The 22,636-nt window shown below is 41.8% G+C and overlaps 1 protein-coding gene across 2 annotated transcripts in view; it reads left to right on the forward strand.

The window, feature by feature from the left end:
• The window catches only part of arfgef1 (ADP-ribosylation factor guanine nucleotide-exchange factor 1 (brefeldin A-inhibited)), a 50,368-nt gene continuing 27,732 nt past the window's right edge, over positions 1-22,636 (forward strand). The window contains exons 1-6 of one of the 2 annotated variants that reach the window (XM_040043783.1): positions 1-36; positions 144-368; positions 16,403-16,433; positions 20,178-20,334; positions 20,543-20,689; positions 22,210-22,389. In XM_040043783.1, coding sequence (XP_039899717.1) covers positions 245-368; positions 16,403-16,433; positions 20,178-20,334; positions 20,543-20,689; positions 22,210-22,389 — 639 coding nt within the window. In that variant the 5' untranslated portion in view covers positions 1-36; positions 144-244. The remainder of the gene's footprint in view (positions 37-143; positions 369-16,402; positions 16,434-20,177; positions 20,335-20,542; positions 20,690-22,209; positions 22,390-22,636) is intronic. The other variant, XM_040043784.1, reaches the window with a different exon arrangement.

Below are 22,636 nucleotides of genomic sequence, written 5' to 3' on the forward strand. Positions count from 1 at the left end.
TCACTCCCTACTGCCTCACTGCGGCCGCTCTCAAACGTACGTGACGTCGTTTCCTCTCTCAAACATGGCGCAGGAGGCAGGTCGTTAATGGCAATCTGAGGGATTTACCCCACCTTCTGTGTTTATTTATGTTTGTCTGTTAGGGGCTCTGCGGCTGACATTACTAAAGGAATTACATCTCTGTTCGAGGAGGCTGCAGCCCCCCTTGGGACCAGGCACACCTCGCTCCAAATTCCGGTGCGACATGTTTGAGGGCAAAAAGACGAAAAACATGTTCCTTACACGAGCTTTGGAAAAGATCCTGGCCGACAAGGAGGTGAAAAAGGCTCACCATTCCCAATTGCGCAAAGCCTGCGAGGTGGCACTAGGTGAGTTGTGTTGTTTTAGCGTCACGTTGTTGCTGTCTTGGACTCATTGATTTAGACACGTCATGCACCCTTTCACTTATTAACCGGTTATCCTGCAACAATGTCGCAGTGTTTGGCAAGGCACCGTGTGCTTTTCGTTTATTACACGCTGGCTCTTACTCCGGTCTTATTGCCCTGCGTAAGATTTCAGCAAAACCTATGCATTTAATTGACGTGGCACAGGCTCCGTGGAAATGATTCCGTATAAAACACGGAAATGGTGCAGGAGGGGTGGGTGTTTGCAACGCCGAAGCGATGCTGCGAAACTAGTAGCGATCTGTGCACAGGCCGGACATCACAGGGGAAACAAAGTTGTTTAAGGCTGTGTTTCTCTTTAGTCATCACCCTGACACACAAGCACACTCCATATATTCGTCGAGCGTAAACTGTGTTTCTCTAAACTACATGATTTCACCCCATTAAGGTGAGATGTTTGCGTCTCTTCCTGGTACAAAGTGGTCAGTACAGGAAGGGCTGAAGACTTTTTTTAAATTTTATTTTATTACATCTGTTATTTATTAACCTTTTTACTCGGGTGGCCTCGTCTTCTCTGTAAAACTAGACAATGAAGTCGACTTGGCGAGAAGCTTGAGGTTGACAGTTGTCAGTAGCACCTTTATGCTAGGAATGGTGTCATTTCTAGGGGTGGAGAGAAGATAATTTCCGGTTAGTACAAAAATAAAATTACAGTTAGAAGGATTTATACCAATCAAAAGGGAACATCGTTTAATACAGCCTATTAATGATTAATACACGTTATAAATTGTACTTTCTGTTCTTATAAACGTGTTTCTTCGCAATAAACCCAAGATTGATCGGCGTGCTATCTAATTAACTGCGCTTTTATTTTGAAATGAACGTCTGTTTGACCTTCTACTACAGGCGTGAGCTTCACTAACGTTTGCTAGCAAGTGTGTCTTGGGAAACATAACCTTAGGGGTGATAATTAGTGGTAAATGTAAATTTTGTAAAACATTATTAACAACAAGGAAATTCACCCCGTAAAACATATATTTTTTTCCCATGTTGGAGTTAAAATTAGCTCCATGCAGGCTAGGATTTTTTTTTTTTTTTGTTTAGTTTTTTCCTGGTGAGTAATATGACACAGCTAGAGAAACAAAGAGTCCTGTTGTGAAGCAGCCAAACATCCTACCTGTCCCAACAGTGCTGCCTTTATCAACACGTGCAGCTGCTGAAGGCTTTTGTAGTGGCCTATAGGCAAAATACATGCAGCATATTTGTTTAGACTCTGCTGTGTTGTTTTGTGAAGCTAAACCACCCACATGAATTATATAGCTTTTTGTGCACAGAGCAGCAACATGGTGTTAATTCAGAATAAGAAGCTCTATGTAGCATGGCCTTAAAGCCGACGTACACAATTTGCATGGTTCTGTTCCTGTTATTAGTAGACAGTCGGTGGTGTTTCTTTATCTGGGGGGCTTAGAGACTTGATCTGATGATGTCATCAGTTGGTACTGATTGTCCTTTGCTTCTGATTTTCCTGCTTACCTCGAGGGTTTGATTAAAATGTAGACATTACAGCTGTGAGACAGAAACCAAGCATAAACCACGTGTAGTTTACACGGGCTATGCTTATTCATAAACCATTAAAGTCACCATGGTTACTGGCTGGCATATAGCATTTTAGCAGCTACATTTGTTCACTACAATATGTTGTCATTCTGATTTAAAAATCGCTGGTTAACACTGAATCCTACTTAGCAGTCAGTGGCGGTGAATCTTCTTTAAAAAGAAAAAACAAAACAAAAAATAAAACCTTTTAACTTCCCAGTGAAGCCGTAGGTGGGCGCTATGAAATACGAATCTCTGCAATAAGCGCAGTTGTAGCAGTGATGCAGTAGTGTATCAAAAACAACTGGGTGACCCAGTATACTGCTTGACTTACATAATCCCCTTTAGCTCTTGGAGCTCTGAGACATCTCTGAGAAAGTGCCTGTGCCACACTCTCCTCTCTGCTGTCACTGAAAGTCTTCCTGTTTCACATGGTGTCTGTTAAATACCCGTTATTTTCAGCGTTTTCCCGTCTGCAACACAAGGTATCAGGAACAAGCTAAAAAGAAGCTACCTTCGCAAACAGTTCACCCTCATAACTCCCAAAGTGAAGTTCCTCCTGCGTTATCAGTTTCACTCGGCAGTTCACAAAAACTACATCATCTCAGTTTCTCACACTCTCCAAAGTGCCGCTTTAGCAGGGCCCTATTATCTGTGGATCTCACTGTCGGCTTCTTTGAGAGGAGCTGTCTGGTGGCAAAGAACAGTTAACTCAAAATATCAAAGGCCCTTAGACCGTATATGCACACTACCTCCTTGAATTCGGCTCAGGCTTTGGTTCATTGTTGTCACAAGTTTCTATTTTCATGTGATTGGATCTGGTTGGTCTCATTGTTTTGTAAAGCCAGCCTCCTCTTTTCCTCGAGTAGCTCTTGTGGCCTTTCGGCTGGTGAAAGATTGGTAATGTGAATGTACACAGCAGTCTAAACCAGGGGGGCTCTCTTCACGCCTCACTGCTAAGAAGAAGGAGCACTTGTTTCCACCTGAGCAGTTCAGTCCCGCTGAGCACAATGCTCATTATCTCTCCCCTTAGGGGTGTATGATCTGAGGGTCAGCTGCAGAGGTCACAAGAAACCTGTTGCCGATGAAGTCCTACAGAGTTACCTGCCAGCCAAGGATGAGTGAGACAGAAACACTGTGACTAAGTCAGGGATGTAATTTTTTCGGTGTTGTTGTCAAATTTGATTGTAATGTAATACACAGTCACTCATTACCACAAAATCTTAATACATTGTTACACCAACAGTGGTAATAGATGAGAATAGTGAACTGTGTTTGAGTAGAGCTCGATCAGTACTGGACGTTTGGGGGGAAACTGATTTTTATATATTGACCCATATGCTTTACACTGGGGCAAAGTTAAAGCGACCTATGGTGGACACCCTGCTACTTTCTTAGCCTTTTTCATGGTGATGCTATCCTGCTACATGTGCTGCACAGTCCTGAGGGCAATCCATGTTATAATATGGATACAGTTGAGATATATCTAACATGTTTTATATATGAGATATATATATATATGTATATATATATATATATATATGTCAGCTTGGTTTCTGTAAAGTACTGATTGTTTGGGTGATATTCATTAAATATGAATGCATTATAGGATGAATACTAAACAAATAATCAATAAACCATCATCTAGGTGCTATATTTACTCAGCCTGCAGACTTATGGAGTGCTAATGGTAAGTTCTGGTTTCATTGGTTGGTTCAGTAGAGCCCATCTCCTCCCTGGATTTCATTAATTCTTAAATAAAGTGGAATAGATGTTGGTGGTCTTTGTTCTGCGTTTTGTCACTCTAGCTTTTCTAGTAGGGCACTGATGCTGTGACTGCCAACCTTTGGCTGAGTCCATTTAAAAGAAAATTAAAGACATCTGGCCAACTGGTTCGGTCATGTTAAAAATGATGGTTTCTCTGTTAATGTGTACTATCACTTAGACTTCTCAAAGGTACCTGCACTTTCCTTAACTGCTACTCTGGCACATAGAGGTTAATAAACATTTAATAGTCAAAAATCTTCCAAGAGAAGCTTGTTTAATATTTAGCCAAAGTCCCGTGCTACTTAAATACATCTAACATTTATCAATATTTTTATTACTCCAACAATGACTCACGAAGTCAACATGATTAGGAAATGTTTCCTGCTTATTGACTGAATTTGTGCTCCACCACAAGGTTTAATTTGGACCAAACAAAAAACACATTTCCAGCCAATGCCACTTCACTTTGAGCTTTGCTGTGGCAAATATTTTCCCTGTCCAAGGTCAAAAGAACCTTGAATGAAGCTGTAAACAGAGACAAAATCAGCAAGAGTTTGCAGGGTGTACTTTTGCACAGAGCTCAATGCCGCCGCTTGCATGGACTACCTTCTCTTTACAGCTGACCGGGAAGCCAACAGGACAAATGTACCTCTGATCATTAAGATTGGTGGGCACGTGCTCCTCCGCGATAAGCTGCACCATAGTCGCCACATGCTCAACCGCGATAAGCACAAGGTTACGAATGGTGCCGTCTGTTAATTGGGGTTTTTGACCACGATGCGCAAAGATGCCACACAGCCTTCCCTGGATGTGAAGCGCAGGAGCTCAAGGCTGCCGTCGGGGGGCAAGCCTTGAACGTCTGTACTCCTGCAAAATAACCAACACTAACTTGCATGCTTGACAACCTTTTACTGGCATCTTTCATTCTCCTCGTGAAAATTTAGCAGAAGGCAGCCAGTTTCCTTTTGATTTCTATGCAGCTGAGGCACACCAAGTAACCTGCTGATGACACCACCAGACATTTGGGGCATTGAGGCGTTGAGAAAGTGTAAATGAGGGAAGCAACAGCAGCTGTCAGCCTCCTTTTTTATGTCACTTTTATTTGCCAAGGTACTGTAAATGTTCGGGGCTGTTTGATCCTAACTAGAATCTGATTATACAGGCACAGTTCAGGTCAAATTCCTATAAGTAAGAAAGGCATCAGTCGAAAAAATAATCCATCTTGGAGCTCTGAAAGGTTTGATATGACCTCGAGACTTGCATATATTATTTTTTTTCTTATTAGAGTCATGGCGACACCTTCAGATTGCTTGTTTTGTCCAAGCAACACTTTAAACTCCAAGCATATTCAATTCTTATATACAATATCTTATATACTATATATTTCTATACTACTTAATTTTAGATTGTAATGTATGTGTAAGAAGAGAAGTACAGTAGATTTATTGGGATAAATTGTTCTCCAATCATGTTTTCTCTTCTGTTTCCCTAAAGAAAAGGCCCCACGCCTGATTTCTGTCTCATTTCCACCCCTCCAGACCAAGTGCAGACACAAAAGCTGCTTGTAACCCCAAAGGTTGACTGGTGTTCAGATAGCGAGCAGTGGAGTAGTTAACATGGCGGAGCCTATTCTAGCTCTGAAAGCACAAATAATCCTTTTATCTGTGCAGTGGAGACTGTTTAGAATGTAGAAAGGAGACTGTTTTTGTCCTCCTCACACTTTGTTATGCTTACACTGATATGTCAATACATAATACATCATTTCTTTCCACTGATGCCTTCTTCAGTCCTGGGACAGGTGATAAATTAATTATAGTCTACTGCAAACAGATGAGGCACATGATGAGAAACCCTCCTCCCTTTGTGTTGCTTTCAGTTTCATCTTGCAGGACTTTTTTTTTTTTATCGGGGTCATCTATCTTGTATTCATCTATTAGCTGTATTAATTTGTGTAAATTTGCTACTGAGCAAATTATGTGTCGCAGTTATAGTTTTTTATTGAGTTTCTGGATTTTTTGGGTGGGGAGGGTTTTTTTCTTTTTCTTTTTTGCACCTTGGAGGAATATAAGTGTTTATAGGTACTTTAATATGGTTCAACTTATAAATAAGTCCAATGTCTGCAGACATGCAGGCTGTTAACCAGCTGGGTGCCATTGTTTATCGTTGTGAAAGTCTGCAATTTGAGCCGTGTATTAATCTGAGTCTTAATTTAGATCAGAATGTAATGAATATTATGGTATTCTGAGCTTGTAGAGCTGTCAATACTTCAGTAGTCACATAGTAGAGACTGTAGAGATTGATTGGGAACATGCTGTGGAACAAAAAACAGCTTTGCTTTCTGTATCTAACTCATGCTTTCATGACAGTTGTGTATATAGGGAGTTTATTTATTTAGTTTTTAAAAAAATTCAACCATCAAATTTTTACTGAGGCTAAAAGTTTGGGCACCGCAAAAGGTAGAGGCAGACACAGCAACTGTTGCTGCTAGCAGGTTTGTGCTTCACCGCTGCTGATTCGAGACCCTGCAAAAGGGCCTCTGTGGTGGCGGTGTATTTTGGAGAATTTATCATTTAATTGCTTGGCAAATAAAATTGCCTTTGTGTGGATAACTAATAGAGTAAAATCAGTAGAACTCCAGTATTTCTAATAATATGTCTGTGGATAAATATTGCTAGCTGAGCTTGCTGTTGCTAGCAAACAGTAAAGCTCAGGGCAGATGTGTGGTGCAGATGGAGCTCGTCTTGAAGTGACAGGAATGAAACATAGTCATTGTTGATGGTTAGTTTATTTACAAGCTAGCACTTTCTGAGTGGTGTAAAGGGACAGTTGTATTAAACTGCACTACAAATGGTACAAAATGGTGCAGATACAGTAGTAGTGCACAATACAAGTTAACAGCTTGTGTCCTTGTGCCAGCTCTCAAATGTCAGGTGATGTCAGAGGGGAATTTTAAACTTCTCTTTTTAACAAATGTCCAACTTCTGCCATAATACGAACAGTATCACTGTAATAATGAAGTATCACACAGTGCTTGTGAGTGTAAAGTTCCCCTAAACATGGCAGGGCAGGTAGAAGACGACAGGTGCACTTACAAAAATGACTTTTATTTACCTTCCCTAGGCTTAGTGTTTGTCTCCAGATTCTGTAGCCTGCACGCTGATAATAACCCAGTTTTAAAAGAAAAGCGGTTGTATTTCATACCAATAGATAGAAGAATGCTACATAATGTGTCCAACCACAGTGGAATTATTAAAGATGCATTAATTTTAATAACAAAGCCAACAGCTGAGTAATCGAGACCTTGTGGAGGCAGAGCGCTTTGGGACTTTTTGGCTACAAAATTAGAGCCTTGATTCAGCCATGGGAGTGAGACTGGTGATTAGAAGGGCTTATGCAAGTGCGAGTGAGTGGGCTGGTGGGACACACACATGCACACGGAAATGTAAAGCACGCATGCCCAAACGCATGAGTGCACATGTGATTAGGTAGCCCAGACAACCTCTGACAGTCGTTCCTTCTTCCACACCGAATGTAATTACCGCTGTGCAACCTTTTCTTTCATCGTGAACAGCAGAAATGTCAGAGGTCTGATTTTTCTCAGGCTTTCTTCGGTGATCGCAGCTACGCCATGTTTGCCTACAACAACAGTTTATTCTCAGATTGGTCAAATGTAGTGCATTAGTGTGAGCCTCTGTCTTGTGTGTGGATATTGGCTTAAAAATTAGGCTTAAATGCCTTTTGTTGATTAGTGAGTGTACCTGAGATCCAATCATGACAGTCTGGATACCGGGTTGTAGTGTTTCACTGGTTCGCGGGCTGTGATCATGATTGTTTTTGGGGTAAAAGCAGTCTGACTAAAATGAATGTTCGCTGATCATTGCGTATGGTGCGGTTAGTGCCAACCGCAGGATCCATGCCAAATGCAGATGGGCTCTAAAGTCTTTGAAATGGAAATAGTGCTGCAGAAGGCGGATGCCCTTTGTCGCTCTCCAGCTCCTTTCTCAGGTGATGGAAACTGAGTCAGAAATTAACCTCTAACCTCTTGCATATGTATATGCATGTGCATGGGTAGCGATTGCTGCGGTCCCATTGTGAAGAAGTGTTGTGTTATCATAGTGGAGATTTTTTTTTTTTTTTTTACTCATCCAAGGTCCAGGAATTGATCAGGCTGCAGTGAAATCCTTCACATTGTCTCTCTTTCTTATGTCTTATTTATTCTGTGTTATAGATGAACAAAAACATGTCTGATTAAAGTCTAGAAATGATTACTGTCCGCCTGCACTGTGGTGGCAGCTTTACAAAAACAGCAACACAATGCTTCTATTGCACATACAAAAACCAAACCCCATAATCATAGAGCTAATAAAAAGGCAGGTTTATTAAGCTTATTTTCTTTGGAAAATAGCCTCGTCCTTGCCTCTGCTTCCTCTCGCGTTCTCCCTTTTCTCTCCTCCCTCTGTGTCTGAACCCAGTGTCCCCTCCCAGCGAGCTGTTTTCTAGCTGCTTGTCTTGTGACGTGTTGCGGAGCATCTCCAGAGAGCTGCCTGTTTATCTCTCTCCCTCCCACCAGTGTAGCAGCTGTGTGCATGCGCTGCTGTGTCTTAATTGATGAAATGTTAGAGGTCTCATGAGATTTTTTTTCTTTTTCTTTCTTCTTCTGGTGTGGGCGCATGCGCGTTTTTGATTGCATTTGATTGTTATTCCGCGCATGAACTTTACGCTGGCTAAAAATGTCTACTTATTGAATTAGTGTTGATCCAGCAGCTTTAGTCAGCTAAGATATATTTGCCCAGGTGAACGCATCCTCTCAGGGCTGCCATTGAGTGCATCTACCTGCTGTGCACACTGTTGTTGGCGTCAGTGATAATGAGCGAATCCTGCAACAAGACAACCGTACTGCAACATTTCGGAGAAGAATTGCTACCCTGGATGGGTTACAGTTTTATTTCTGTTTATTTTTGCTCCAAGCCTTCTCTCACAGATGTCCATGTAGAGTTTACTGGTAGTAGCAAAACGCAAATGTCAAACATATCCTAACAAAATTTTTCATTTGGTCTCACTGAGACAGAAAAATAGAGAAACACCTATTGATTTTCATAGCAGTAAAGCTAAACTGGCAAACAGAAATCGACCATTTGCGAGTTTACTGAGTCGCCAAAAGTTATTGAAATTCCAAGCAGATGTCTTTTTGTGTGCACTTTGTTTGCACCACCTGCTGCACCCTTTTTCCTTCTGACACTAGGTTGGTACTTGACCTTCTCGAGATGGGCAGCTTCATTGCCTTACAGCCTTTTAGCCCTGTTTAGATTTAATGTAGAGAAATAAGTGAAAACTTGTCCGATTCTCGTCACCATGTCTACTTGCAGCAAAAGTAACCAACGACATGCATAAACACACATGAGGAGGCCTTAGGACGTGTGACTCCAGGGTTTATGGTCCTGGCGAGTTTTTCCTGTGGCAGACGCTACTCGCAGATTGCTGCTGAGGAATGCTTCGTCATGGCACTCGGGCAGGGTGGCGCACGGGAAGGGGGGAGACTCAACTTAGTCTGCAAGTAGCTCCCGGCAGCAGTGGGAGACGAGAGGGAGCAGGTTGTTTTGAAGCAGGAGTTTGATGTGTTGTACGTATGATGAAAGCAGGCTGTTGTTCTGCTCGTGCTAGCAGACTTGGCGTTTTCTACAATTCATCACCACGTGTAGCCGGGGCGTCTCGTAAATGTAGTACACTCTTAGCCTCGGTACAGACTTCCATGAATATTCAAGCGCATCTTTTATCAACGCTGTTTACAATCTCAGAACACAAACACTCCTTTTTGAGGAACGGGCTGTGAACTGTAGTGGTCAACAGCATATTTCTCATTCAGTCATTGCTACATTTTCTTCTCTCAGGGTTTTAAACTGGCAACCCTCCCACAATCCCACTGCTAACCTTTTGCTCAGGGCTTCCAAATACTTCCCGTGCTGATTCATCAGCCTTATCTACTATGGCTGCCTATTGGAATGCTAAGTGGCTAACTACACTGTTGTGTACTTCATATCTAAGCCATGATCAGCTTTTGCTGTAGCTCAGTGTAAGTGTGATTGAAGGGGATCACTGATAAGCCCCTGTGAAACACATATTATATAAAGCACTACAGGAACCTGTCTCTGTTCACTGTCAGGTTCAGCAATTGAGTGTGATGTTGGTGTCTCTCTCTTCACATCAGGCTGTGCTGATCCTAGCATCTCAGTCAGGCACTGTCTCTTACACATATGAGGTTTTTGTGCTTTCATCTGTCAGATTATTGGCTGTTAGTTGCTCATACTGTTATATCTGTGTTGTGTATGGCTCACACCCTAATATCAAATCACCGTGCCTTACGTGCTCTTTTCAGATAAGTGCATTGTTTTAGTAGTGCTGTCATGCTGTCAGGGGTGGGATTTGGTTGTTTTGTGTGAGCTGGCTTCAGGCTGAGGCACTGAAGCTCGGGTCTCTTCACGATGTCATCATCTCATGAATTTTTCACAGGCGGCCTTCATGTGTAGGTGTCACATAGCAGACTTTAGTTCACAGGCAGGGACGCGAGCAAAAAGAAGCCGTGATCCGCTCCGAAACGTAAATAAAAACGGTTAAAGCAGTTATGAGTGAGATATAAATCACATTGTGATATTTGGTGGCGCTGACTCAGCAGCTTGCATAGGTGTTGTGATACATAAGCTAGCTGGGGTTGCAGAAGTGAATGTTTTCTGAATATGAGGAAGTTTTTGTTTTGTTTTTTTTAACTTACCCATCAGGAGGCTGTTAATATAGCAGGTGCTACAGTATGATTTTTATTGTGGGGAGGTACTTGAATAGAATGTGTGTGTCTGTGTCTATGTGCTTGAAAGTATTAATAAATGCCCATTTTGTAGTCTTGCCAGCACTCAGAGGCTGCACTCTACCCACTCTTGCCTTTATACAGGTGTGGAGACTGCATTCACTCCAGAGCAGAGTGGAGCAATGATTAGCCAGCTTTTTACTGACCCTCTCTGCAGCTTAGAGACGGTTTTATTGGGAAGGGGGCACTTCAGTAAATGACAGCCTCAGGGTATGTAGGCTCGCCCTAAAGTATCTAGGCTAAACTTTTTATAGGACTGGCAGGGTTAGCTGGAGTGTGTGAACACAGGTGCTCAATCTAACAGCTAGCGTCTCATTTTAAGAAGTAGTCCTGTGTGATTATACACCAGAGAAAGACATAGTTCTATACGTAGTTGACCCACTTGTCCTTGGATGATGAAAGAAACGTGTACTGCAGGCCTAAAAAGACTCTCTCCAAGGGGGTCAGATTGGATGTGCAGACATTATTGCTCATTTAAGTCGTAGTGTTAGGATCTGGGTCAAAGTCAGGGTAAGAGTGAAGAGACAGAAAGTTGGGGGAGCTTTCAAAGACTTTTTGTTGCTTTGTGATGTGGGCGATGGCTGATGAGCAGGATGGCTCCCTGTAATGTATCTTGTGAGTGTATGTAAGCTATAAGAAACCTATAACAGATGCATTAAGACACCTGTTATGGATTAATCGGAGCAGTTTCCTGTCCGCCAGTCATTTAGCTGTAATCCTGGCACAGCAAAATCAACCCTGTAAGTAAGAAAGAAGTTGAAACAATTGATTTTCATTGATAATGTTTCTACTAGTTCTATTTTGTGACTTTAGACAAATGAGCCAACTTTATTGGGATTTTTGTTCATTTTGAGAAATCTCTGCCTATGGGGCAGTCTGATTTTTGAAGTTTTAGTTACAAAGTTTCCAAGTTTTATCAGCTGGCCCACAAAAGCCCCTTCAGTGGACCCCTGCTCTTTTCCAAGTGTGCTCATCGGACTGAAAAGCAGTGAGCCAATTGGCTTCATCTGCATCACTGTCACCCCATGTGACAGCTGTGTGGAGGAGGTGTTACTCTCTTCTCCTGTTATTTCCTCTTTTATACCACAAACAAGTGTGCAGAAAGCTTTAGTTATGCAGCACTAACACTAAATACCTTGGTACACCTTGGTTTCTTTGTTGCTGACCTTGAAGATATCATAAATCAAGAATGAGGCTTGGTAAATAAATCACAAAGGGTTGACTTCTATCAGCTTGTGATAGCAAACTAAAGTTTGGATATATCTTATGTGGGAAGGCTCCTTTAGATAGTTTGGTTTATTGGACAATTACAGCCCAGTTTGATCTCTAGTGGGATAGACCATTCAAACCATTAAATAACCAGTAATCTTTTTCTTTTCTTTTTTCTTTATTTTGCTACAAAAACAAAACCCAAAACATCCTAAATATGTTTACACTGATTAAAAAATTTCCTCTGCTAAGTAAGAATATAAAGCTGTTAAGGCATACTGTTCAAACAGCTCTTTATCTTCTGTCATCATAGAAACACTAGTGTTCTTCTGCGGGGTGGGGCTGGTTTCCTTGTCGGTAAGAAGGCTGTAAAACTGGCAGGGAAACCGAAAGATCAGATAAGCACTCTCATAATAACTTTAATTTTAAATGAAGTGGAAAGTTTACAATGATGCCCTCCTACCCTGCAGTTTTCACACTTTGCGAAGCCATCCATTGGGTCTAGATTGGACCCTTTGGCTGTTTTCTGGCCTGTGCTTTTCTTCATTTCTTCCACTACATTGAACTTTTTACTCGTGTCTTCTGGCCAAAAGTGTGCCTGTGAGTTTTCTGATTGAGACCACAGATCACACTTTGATAGCTCATTTGTGCTTCCTTGTCTTGTTTGTGACAAGTGCAGTGTTTTGGCTTTTATATAGCAACGTAATTCAGCTCGGTATCCAAGGAAGGAAACCATTACATCATGACTCAGTTAGTAAAAGTGGAGACAAATTAATAAGTGTCTAGGGTTCTGTGTGTGTTAATGCTACTCTCTCATCTTTGCCCACTTCCTGCTTTGCCTCACAACTCTGCATATGTTTTGCTTTGAAACCCACGACTGGCAAAGCGGCCATAATTTTCCATAACTTTAACATCCATCTCATGTCTGTCCAATCCTAGGAGTGTCCAGCACTGTTCCTCCTTATCATTATTACCACCAGCCACTGTTGCTATGGTTTCAGTGTTCAAATCCCGAGGTGACAGTTTCTCATCGATGCACGGAGCTAATTACTTGATGCTTACTTACACAGTCAACGTGACAGTCCCCACCCCTCCTGTCAAAATGCCTGGTTTTGTACCGTCTGCCCGTCTGCTTGTTTGACTTCTCTGTGCATTTGCATAAATCTGATAGCAACCCAAGTAATTGCTTGACGTGAAGCTAATGTTGATAGTGGAATAGCCAGGGGTCAGCACGATTATAGTTTCACACATCCCATAATAGAGGCCTCTAGAGACTTATTGGAATTTTAGTGTCATGCAATACCGACAGTAAGCAGAGCAAGAGAGATGCAATTTTACACCACGTTTTCTTTCATGGTAACATGCAGTGCCTGCAGTGATGTAGCACTGATGTTTGACTGGGTCTTTTTCTATCACGTTTGCTTTTTTCCTGTTAAACTGAAGGGATAGAAATCTGAAAGATCGGACGTTAATGATTATTCACTTTGGAGACTATTTCTTAAGAGCTAATTGGTCAAGGTTCGGTCAAAACTGAAATGGTGTTCACCAAACGAGGTATCAATGTGACACACTAACTTAACTCTAACTCTAAAACTGACCCATTCAGAGTTGATATTACAGCTTCAGGGTGCCGGCGTCTCAAATGCTCGTGCACTGCAGTAGTGCTGTCGTGGAAGGAAAGCTCTGCGTTGCACAAACTTTATTGTTTTCTGTGAAATGCATTCCATTTTCTTCCCTCCTCCTGTTTTGCCATTTGCGAACTAAGTTCTTCTTCGTTCTTGTAAAGTCTTGGCAAGCGATATAGGCGATACTGCCACCATAGCTTCCTGTAGTGTACTGCAGTTACAAAAGCACATATGACGCGTTGAGAATTTTATTTATGGGCGTCATCGATTATGCCGACTAATCGTTTCAGCCCTAAACAATTGGTCGGCAATCGACACCTAATTCGGCACACCTTGCTAGTACCATGTTGGCCTTGAGAACTGCCTTGATCCTTTTGTGGCACAGATTCGACATGGGTGCTGGAAGAATTCCTCAGAGATTTTGGTCCATATCGACATGACAGCATCACACAGTTGTTGCAAATTTATCAGCTGCACATCTATGATGTGAATCTGCTGTTCCAGCCCATCCCAGAGGTCCTCTATTGGATTGAGATTTGGTGGCTATGGAGTGCATTGGAGTACAATGAACTCATTGCTCATGCTCAAGAAACCAGTTTGAGAATATCTGAGACTTTTGCATCTAAAACAAAGCAGCAGGAACCCTGTTTTTCGACACTGTGCGTTGGGCTACATACAGCTCCTGCACAAACACACACACAGGGTGACAACAAACCAGGTGAAGATGGAAGAATAGCTCAATCAGCCACAATGTTAAAACCCCCTTCTCACTATAGTGCGGGTCCTCCTTGGGTATACTGGAGTGGATCCTTTGGGACTGCATGGAGGCCATGGATTTGAACTCTTGGGTTTCTTTGTTGTGTCTCTTGACTCGTTCCTGTGCAGTTTTATATGTGGCAGAGAACTTAATGTTGTTCAGAGATGTGCTGATCTACAGTCTTCTATCTGTTGTTAAGCAACATCATGATAATCACTGTAATATGATTTGTTATCTCTGAAGGCACACATGATTTCCCACTCCTATGTAACCTCGAAATTATGTAACCAATTCAGATAACATACGCTAATACTTAATCTCTGTCTCGCAATTTCAGGTCAAATATCATTTGTTTACCAATTACATGTTTCATATTCAGAGCATATACTAGAAATATATGTTGAAAAATGGATGCTAGGCATAAGGTGAGATAGATCCTCTGATGTCCTGTTGCTAATAAGTGAAAATATCTGCCTTAGTATCAGCTCAGCTTCTACAATCATGCTTTTTAACTGAATCAAGAGAATGGGGGGAAACTGTCACAGCCTTGTTAGTCATTAATTATTAAATAGATGATTTAGACATAGCGGTCACGATCCTGTTCTGTCTGCTGTAGAATAAAGACGTTAAAAGATGATCATTGCTTTGATCTTATGTCAGATTTGTATCCATGTGAACAAAAGTCCTGTGGGCCGGTTGTGACTGCATGTAAACGGATGTATAAATTAGCATCAGACAGTTCGGAAAATCGTCCTCTCCTGAGTTGCGCAGTCAAACATGGTTGAAACCAGCTTTAATTTACTTCCACAGAATGTTAAGAGCTAAATATTCTCACCAAGTGGATTTCTTTGAAAGGACCCGTTAGCCTTCCAGCAGTGAAATAATTGAGCTGTCATTTCATTACTGGGGTTTTTCCCAATCATCGCTAGGCTCGTGCAATTCTGTGAGGACGATTGACACTGTGTTTTTTAAAAGCTTCCTCATTGAAGGCTCCCTTTAATGTCTAGTACCAATTGGCCTCTCTTCCGCTCTCTCTAGCTCTATTTCTGTCTCAGCTTCTCCATCTCTCTCTCTCATCCCTCCCTCTGTGTGTCTGCCTCTCTTATTTTCCTGCTCTTCTGTGTCAGTGCTCAGCAAGTTCATACAACTGCTTTCAAGCCTGGAGATCTGTGAAATAAACACAAATGTTGGCCTGGCTCACGGACACGGCGCACACTGAATAATGATTACATTTTGGGGACTGAGTGCTGCAGCTGAGGCAATACACAAACCAGTCTCCTCTCTAGTTGCCGTTAGGGACGCAAACAAGACCATCACCATGACGAAACAAGCGCATTCAGGCGGAACCCCACCCCAACAAGCTGTTCAGTGACCGCATCAACTTAAAGCATCAACTTAGATATTTTGAATGCAGATGTGTTTGAAAATTTACTATGTTGATGCACTAAGATTGCAGATATGTTGGATGTGTGCAGCTGCATTGTAGCTTGGAGGCAGGGGGGGGTCCTCACTCTGAATCAGCCTTTGGGAGGTGTGAAACTGAAACACTTTGCTGTCATTTATGAATATTTGCTAAACCATAAACATCTATTGTCCAGAAATTAATTAATTTTCCTTTGGCTCCAGCTAAAACCTTATTGAAGGGTGCCAACAGTTCCTCTGGGAAGGAAATTGGTGGCTGCACATAGATGTCAGTTTCCAGATTGGTTCTGAGTAACCCTTTGGTTTTTAATCTGATAATTCAAACTTAAAGCAGACCTGTTGTTCTAATTTCCAGTTCCATATTTTTATTCTTGGACTCTACAAGAGTAATTTACCATGATACACAATTGAAAAAAAATCCTTTTGTGTCTTTTACCGGGCCTCTCTTCATCCTGAAACAGGCCTTTTAGCTCTTTTCCCTTGAAGGACATTCTCTTTAAGCCAGCTTTCCTCTGATTGGCTACCACTTGTAAACAGAAGGTTTCAACAGTGTTAGCCTATTTTTGTTCATAGCCCATGTAGGGCTATATAAAATAATTAAAAACAGTGAAAACTGAGCACTTTTCAGTTTGGAGGGATTATTTCTGCATAAATTGACCTGATCATTTGAAACTTTTGGCCATGCATAATATGAGCTTTCAGATATTAAAAAATATGTAAAATACTACCCACAGATTCCTATATTTGACTTATTTAACATGTTGTCACTTTTTTTTCTGTCTTTCAGAGGAAATCAAAGAAGAATCAGAAAAATTAAGGTAAGCAGTTGATGAATGGAGTCACACAATAAGGCAGCAAAGGTCATTTCACGGGTTTTGTCACTCCCTGCGTGTTCAGGCACTGTAAAATTCATGACTCACTTGCAAGTCTTTCTGCTGCTTTTGCCTGTGTTCAGACGCGTAAAGGGGATTAAAACTGTGTATGTGTGTGTGCGTGTGTGGGTGTTCATGTGCATGTCTCTGGTGTTTTTGTTTGTGGCTCTCTGCCTGGCTTGTTCCCAACAGTGTCTTGCCTTCTCATTAATGGATTTCTTCATGAAGCTCTGCCTAATGCCTGTGTGTGTATGTGTGTGTGTGTGTGTGTGTGAATGTGTGGGGTGCTCATGAATGGGCTTCGAAGTAACATGGGCTTTGGAATGAAATGTAGCATGAATGCCACCTCGCCTCTTTCCCATCCTTTCTTCCTCACGCCAGCTCATTTTTATTTCCCACTTACATTTCTGTCCCTCATCATTTTCCCCTTCGCACACAATCCTTCCCTATTATTTCACTCACTTCTCTCCAAATTAGATTTACCAGTGACTCAAAATTCATCTGAATTTTAAGGTTAGGGATTCTGTGCAGCCAGCACCAGGCTCACAGAAGTATTGCTGCTTGTGTTTTCACCTCAGGTGCTTTACAACTCTTTTCGGATAGATGCAATACTCTAGCTTTGCTACTTATGAATACAAACACCCTGGTTGAGCCTGCAGCCCAGTTTAAATAGGTTTTCTCTGTGCATTCATTCTGTAATGTAATTGCAATAGTAGGCATGGGCAGTGTCTAACTAAGTACATTTCAAATCACTGTTTAAAATCAAATCTTGTTACGATAGCTAAATATATGCTAAGGAAACAGGTACTAAGCATTACTGGCTAATCTAATCACTGTGATATTTAAACAAAGCAGCCACATAAAGCTCATGTTGTATGAAAACCATTAATGGTGTTTTAGGAAATTATTCCAGAATCATTTCATAATCTTAAAGAAAAGCTCTTATCAGTTAACTACCACACCACGTAAAGGCCTGAAAGATCAAACATTTAAGCTCACAAACAAAGCGACCTGCACTCGGTACAGTTTACATGAGTTTACATGAATTAGGTTTTCTCAGTTTTCTGGGACCACTAAACATTGAAACTTTCCAATATTCTCAGGACTTGTTCTGTATCTTGGTTTCAAGTAAGTGTCTTTAAAATTGCATCCTTGCCAAAAGTTACAGCGTCGATAACGCACTAATCTGCAAGATTAGATCCATCTTTTGGTCTTCCAATAAACCCGTCTGCCATACTTTGATAACATACACTGTAATTACAGTTAACACATCCAAGCTGCTCAGCCATGGTAACCCATGCTATGAAGCTCCCAGTACACAGCTTTTGTGCTGATGTTAATGTCAGAGGAGGACTGGAGCTCTGTCGGTATAGAGTCAGCAGGGGTTGGCAACTTTTACGCATTATGTGTCTCAGCACGCAGCGACCCAGCTTTGTAACTTTGAGCTGCTGTGTTCCTAATGCATTTCAGTGTAATAATACCACTTGCAGTTGAACTAGTCGGAAAGAAATTGCACAAACTGCCTTGTTGCAACAGTAGCATCCTGTTACGCTGCTACGCTCTTTAGAGTGACCCATTCTTTTACAAGTGCTTGTGAAGGCAGACTGCATGGCGAATTGCTTGTTTGTTTGTTTTTTTGTTGTTTTTTTTTATAAACCTGTGGCAACGAGGTGTGTCCTAATACTTTTGTCCATATGGCGTAGCATCTAGAAACAACAGCCAGCATTCTGACGCTTTAAGACTTCCTGTTTTGTGCACAGGTCTTTCTTTAAGAATGTCAATAAATTTTTTTAAAAAAGCTCAAAGTTAAATTGTCATCAGGAAATGGACACTGGTTTGGAGTCGGTGTGAAAAGCAAAATGGGGATTGCATTTGCCAAAACACAGACTGTTTACCTGCATACAGGCCAAAGCCTGCTGTATGATCGGCCAACACAGCGTGTAATGCAAACAGACTGAAAGCTTCCAGCACCCTGATTTTCTCTCCCTCGTCTGAGAACTGTGTTTATTTAAATGCTGATGTATCTTTGTAGAGATTAGCTCAGGATAAAGATGGAGGAAACGCTCTGGTTCTGTCCAAAGGTGACAGATTTGACCAACCGGCAGCCCTGAAGTCCTGAAGTAGTACACAATAAGATAAATTCTATGCATTCTTTTCGTTTTCTTTGCAAGGAAATTAGATAAGCTTTGAAAGCTGTGAAATTAGAAGCAAAGTGCAGCTGCTAATGAAAGCACATGTGACGTGATTGAGAGCTTGTAAGGAAACATGGCTCCAGTAAGGATTTTTAAGCACTTGTTTCCAAGATAAAGATGAACCTTTGACTTCAGCATTTAATTGAATGCAGTATTCAGTTCCATGTAATAACATAGCTGCAGGATGTGCTGGCTGTGCTGTCTGACTAGAACTCAGTTTTATAGTGTTTATGTTTTATAAGCAGCCTGAGCCTGACATTGGGCTTATAATAAAGGGCTGAGCAGGCCAGGTGACATTAAGCAGGGAGTTCAGGGATAAACCAGCGGAGACGAGCTCCCTGCAGATCCACAACATAATAGCTGAGAGAGAAATTGAGACTGGGTCAGACCAGTAATAAGCTGACAGAGTGGATGCTCTTGCTGAATCATAGCAAAGATCTTTTTAATCATTTTAATGTTGTTGTCCACAATGTTTTTGAAGAAGACTGTAAGCCTGGTAAACGGGTTCATGTTTTCCATTTTTATGCTCGATATTTGTAGCTCCTTCCCTGTCCAATCATCTTTAATTTGTGGTAATTAATACCCATTTCCTCGGCTGCTTTCAGACAACTTATATTTCTTTCCAGCCCTCTAAGCGTTCTCCCTTCTTCTGCTCTTCTCTGAGCACCCTCATTTTCCTGGTGAATTCATGCTGCTTGATGCCTCTTTCGTTTTTAACTGGCTCTGAATCCTTTTTTTCCCTCTTCTCTTCTTGTACAAGCGATCCGTCCTCGCTTCTTTCTCTGTCTCTGATTGTGCCCTTCTATGCTCGGCGTGGTCGTCCCTCTAAAAAAGAGCTGAACTCGTCCTTTTTCCGTTGCCAAGACATAAACAATGCAGCCCCCTCCACCGCTAGCCGTCTCCCTCCCTTTCTCTGTTCTTCTCCTCTTCCAGCTTGTGCAGTCTGGGTGTGGTGGTAGCGCTTAGGGATGCTGTAAAGACATGGCTGCTGAAAGCGATGGTCTATATTTTAAGGCTGTCTCCGGTCTTTTAAAAATTCCGAAAAAATAGCTGTGCAGTTACCAGTCGTGCAGGAGGAGATGCTTTATCAGCATGGACCCATGGCAAAGCTTGAATTACAAAACCTCTGGGATTACTACCCCAGGCACTACATTAAATTCAGTGTAATAAAATCTGTTCTTACTATTCATTTTCCCCCTCAGGAACAGGATAAAGCACAGGGTCTTCTTTGGTTTAGCTTGTTTGATGTCCTGCTTCAGCTGTGGAGCAAGCAGAGGTTGTTCTTTATAGTGAAGCACGCCGTCCCCGGCGCTTTTTCGTGTTTGTTTCAGGCTTGGATGTCAACAAAAGTGTTAGTGTGTCATGCTGATTTTTATGCCCCGTTTCTTTTCTTGTGACTCCAGATGACAGACGGGACCACGGAGTCACAGTGTTTATCTCACAGTCTGTCCCTTTCTTCCTCTTTTTTAAAATGTATTTATTTTCCTTCCCTCCCCAGTCCACCCGGTGGAGATGGCAAATCAGGTTCCAGCACTTTACCGCCAATCAAATCAAAGACCAACTTCATTGAAGCCGACAAGTACTTCTTGCCGTTTGAGCTGGCATGTCAATCCAAATGTCCCCGCATCGTCATCACCTCGCTCGACTGTTTACAGGTCAGTGGCGGGACAAGTCACACCGCAGGCCCCCGAGTGCTTGCACGAGTGTTACTTTATGGCAGCGAACTGTGTGCTGGGCTCTGCCTTTACTGTATCTTTGGATGTCTTTGAAGAAAAATAAGTTCTTTTAATTCCATGCTACCAGGTCGTTTAGTTGTGTTTTTGCATATGTGTGTTTACGTCTGCATGTTCGTGTGACTTTTAGAAGCTGATAGCGTATGGCCACCTGACGGGCAGCGCCCCGGACAGCACGGCTCCGGGCAAGAAGCTCATCGACAGGATCATCGAGACCATCTGCGCTTGTTTTCAAGGACCTCAGACTGACGAGGGCGTGCAGCTACAGATTATTAAGGTGTGCTGCCGTCCCCGTCTTCTGACATATCGCAGCTTGTCGCAGACACGCTCAATACACACTTTAGAGAATTTAATTAGCCGACAGTCATTCCTTAAAAGACCACATCTGTGTCTTTATGTGGCTTTGATCTGCAGCAATCTTTAATAACACTTGCTGTTTGTGGCTGCAGCAGATAATCCTGCTGGACTGTTGAATAATACAATATTATTTTACCTTATTAATATGTGTGTCATTTGAAAAACAATCTGTAATTATATTGTAAATACGATTACTTTTTCATTTCATCTCGGAGACTTGCCTGACAAAGTCAGTGATAGTGGCAACTATTTAAGTTTCAATATTAGTTGTGAATCTGTTTTATATTTATTGTTAATAACTTGCTGTCCCTTCTTTGTGGTGTATTGTGTTGTTCTCCTGATAGACTATATAAAAATGGACAAAGCCACTGTGACTTTGGTTTTAAAGACTGCTACTTAGCTTCATGGCTGCTCCCCTTTTTTTACACCTGTGAGTGACCCTACTTAGGTCTGTGGGCGGGGATTCCTCCCTCGTAGCTGTGAGGTTATGAGTTTATTTGAAGTTTGTGCATCAGAAAAAGTTCAATAAAGTACATTTTCTGACATACTTTTGTAGGGCTGTTCAATATAACGATATATATGGGATGACGATATACAAACGTCTATCGTTTCCTATTACGCTATCGTTTGTTTCGTGGTGTTGCAAAATAAACTGTTTACAGCAATATTTTTTCATCGTTTTGACGGTCACTGTTGTGACCTGTAGCTATATTAATTTCTTAAAGTTCTCTCGTTCTCTTATATTTAATATAACCACACTACAGACAGACAAGCGCCTGTTTTTACATGTTGTCGTTAGCAACAACGACGGTAAAACCATCGCGTGGCTCTGCTGTCCGCTTGTTTGTTTTCCACGTAAACCTTTCACAATAAAGCTCAAGATCCTGTTGAGACTTTTCAAAATAAACTGAATCATGTGATTGAGTATGCAGAGTTTTGACGGATGAGAAGCAAAAAAGAGCCGTCAGGTGCTAAAAAATAAACCTTAGACTCAAACGTTAGAACAGGCTTTTCCCCGCAGCACGGCGTGTAATAAATACTCACAAAGAAAACGGTGGCCGTTACAACCTTTGCCTAAAAATGTGTAGTTTCATGCATCGGTTAAAACATTCGTCTCCAGGTACACGACGCCCAGCTGGAAACACTAAACGCAAGTCGAGCTGCCCGAGGTTCACAGAATTTACAGAAAAATGTTAAATTTTTGTGATTTATATCGTTGTCAGGACGATAAATGTCTTATATCGGGATATGAGATTTTGGTCATATCGCACAGCCCTATACTTTTGAGAGATATTTGCATTTAAGATTTCAAATGCTGAAACGTCCAGCTGTTCTTGACTGCATCAGTGTTTGGCTTTTGGTTTTTTGCGCAGCTGCGATTCTCGGCTTTTTCTCGTCCTGCGTCAGCAGTTAATGGTAGTTTTTGGTCTTTCCTTTCAGGCTCTCTTGACAGCGGTGACGTCTCAGCATATAGAAATCCACGAGGGTACTGTTCTGCAGGCCGTCCGCACCTGTTACAACATCTACCTGGCCAGCAAGAACCTCATCAATCAGACCACAGCCAAGGCCACCCTCACACAGATGCTCAACGTTATCTTCGCACGCATGGAGAACCAAGCAGTATGTTCGAAGCCTCTGTAAACACTGAATCGCACAGAATTCTGTTTATGTAGAGACACCATGGACAGCTCATCTTTGGAGCGGCTGTCTGAATCACTGATGCTGTCACTAATGCATAAAAGCCAGTGAAGCTAATATGAGTATTAAATAAATTATAGCGCTAGCCTAAACAAATCTATGCTGCAGTCAAATCTGGAGTCAGAGTGGATTGGAAATAATGTCTTTGCTTTCTGTGACTGGTTTACTC

This window comes from Simochromis diagramma, unplaced genomic scaffold, assembly GCF_900408965.1.
Source record: "Simochromis diagramma unplaced genomic scaffold, fSimDia1.1 OVJJ01000602.1, whole genome shotgun sequence".
Classification (NCBI taxonomy): Eukaryota; Metazoa; Chordata; class Actinopteri; order Cichliformes; family Cichlidae; genus Simochromis; species Simochromis diagramma.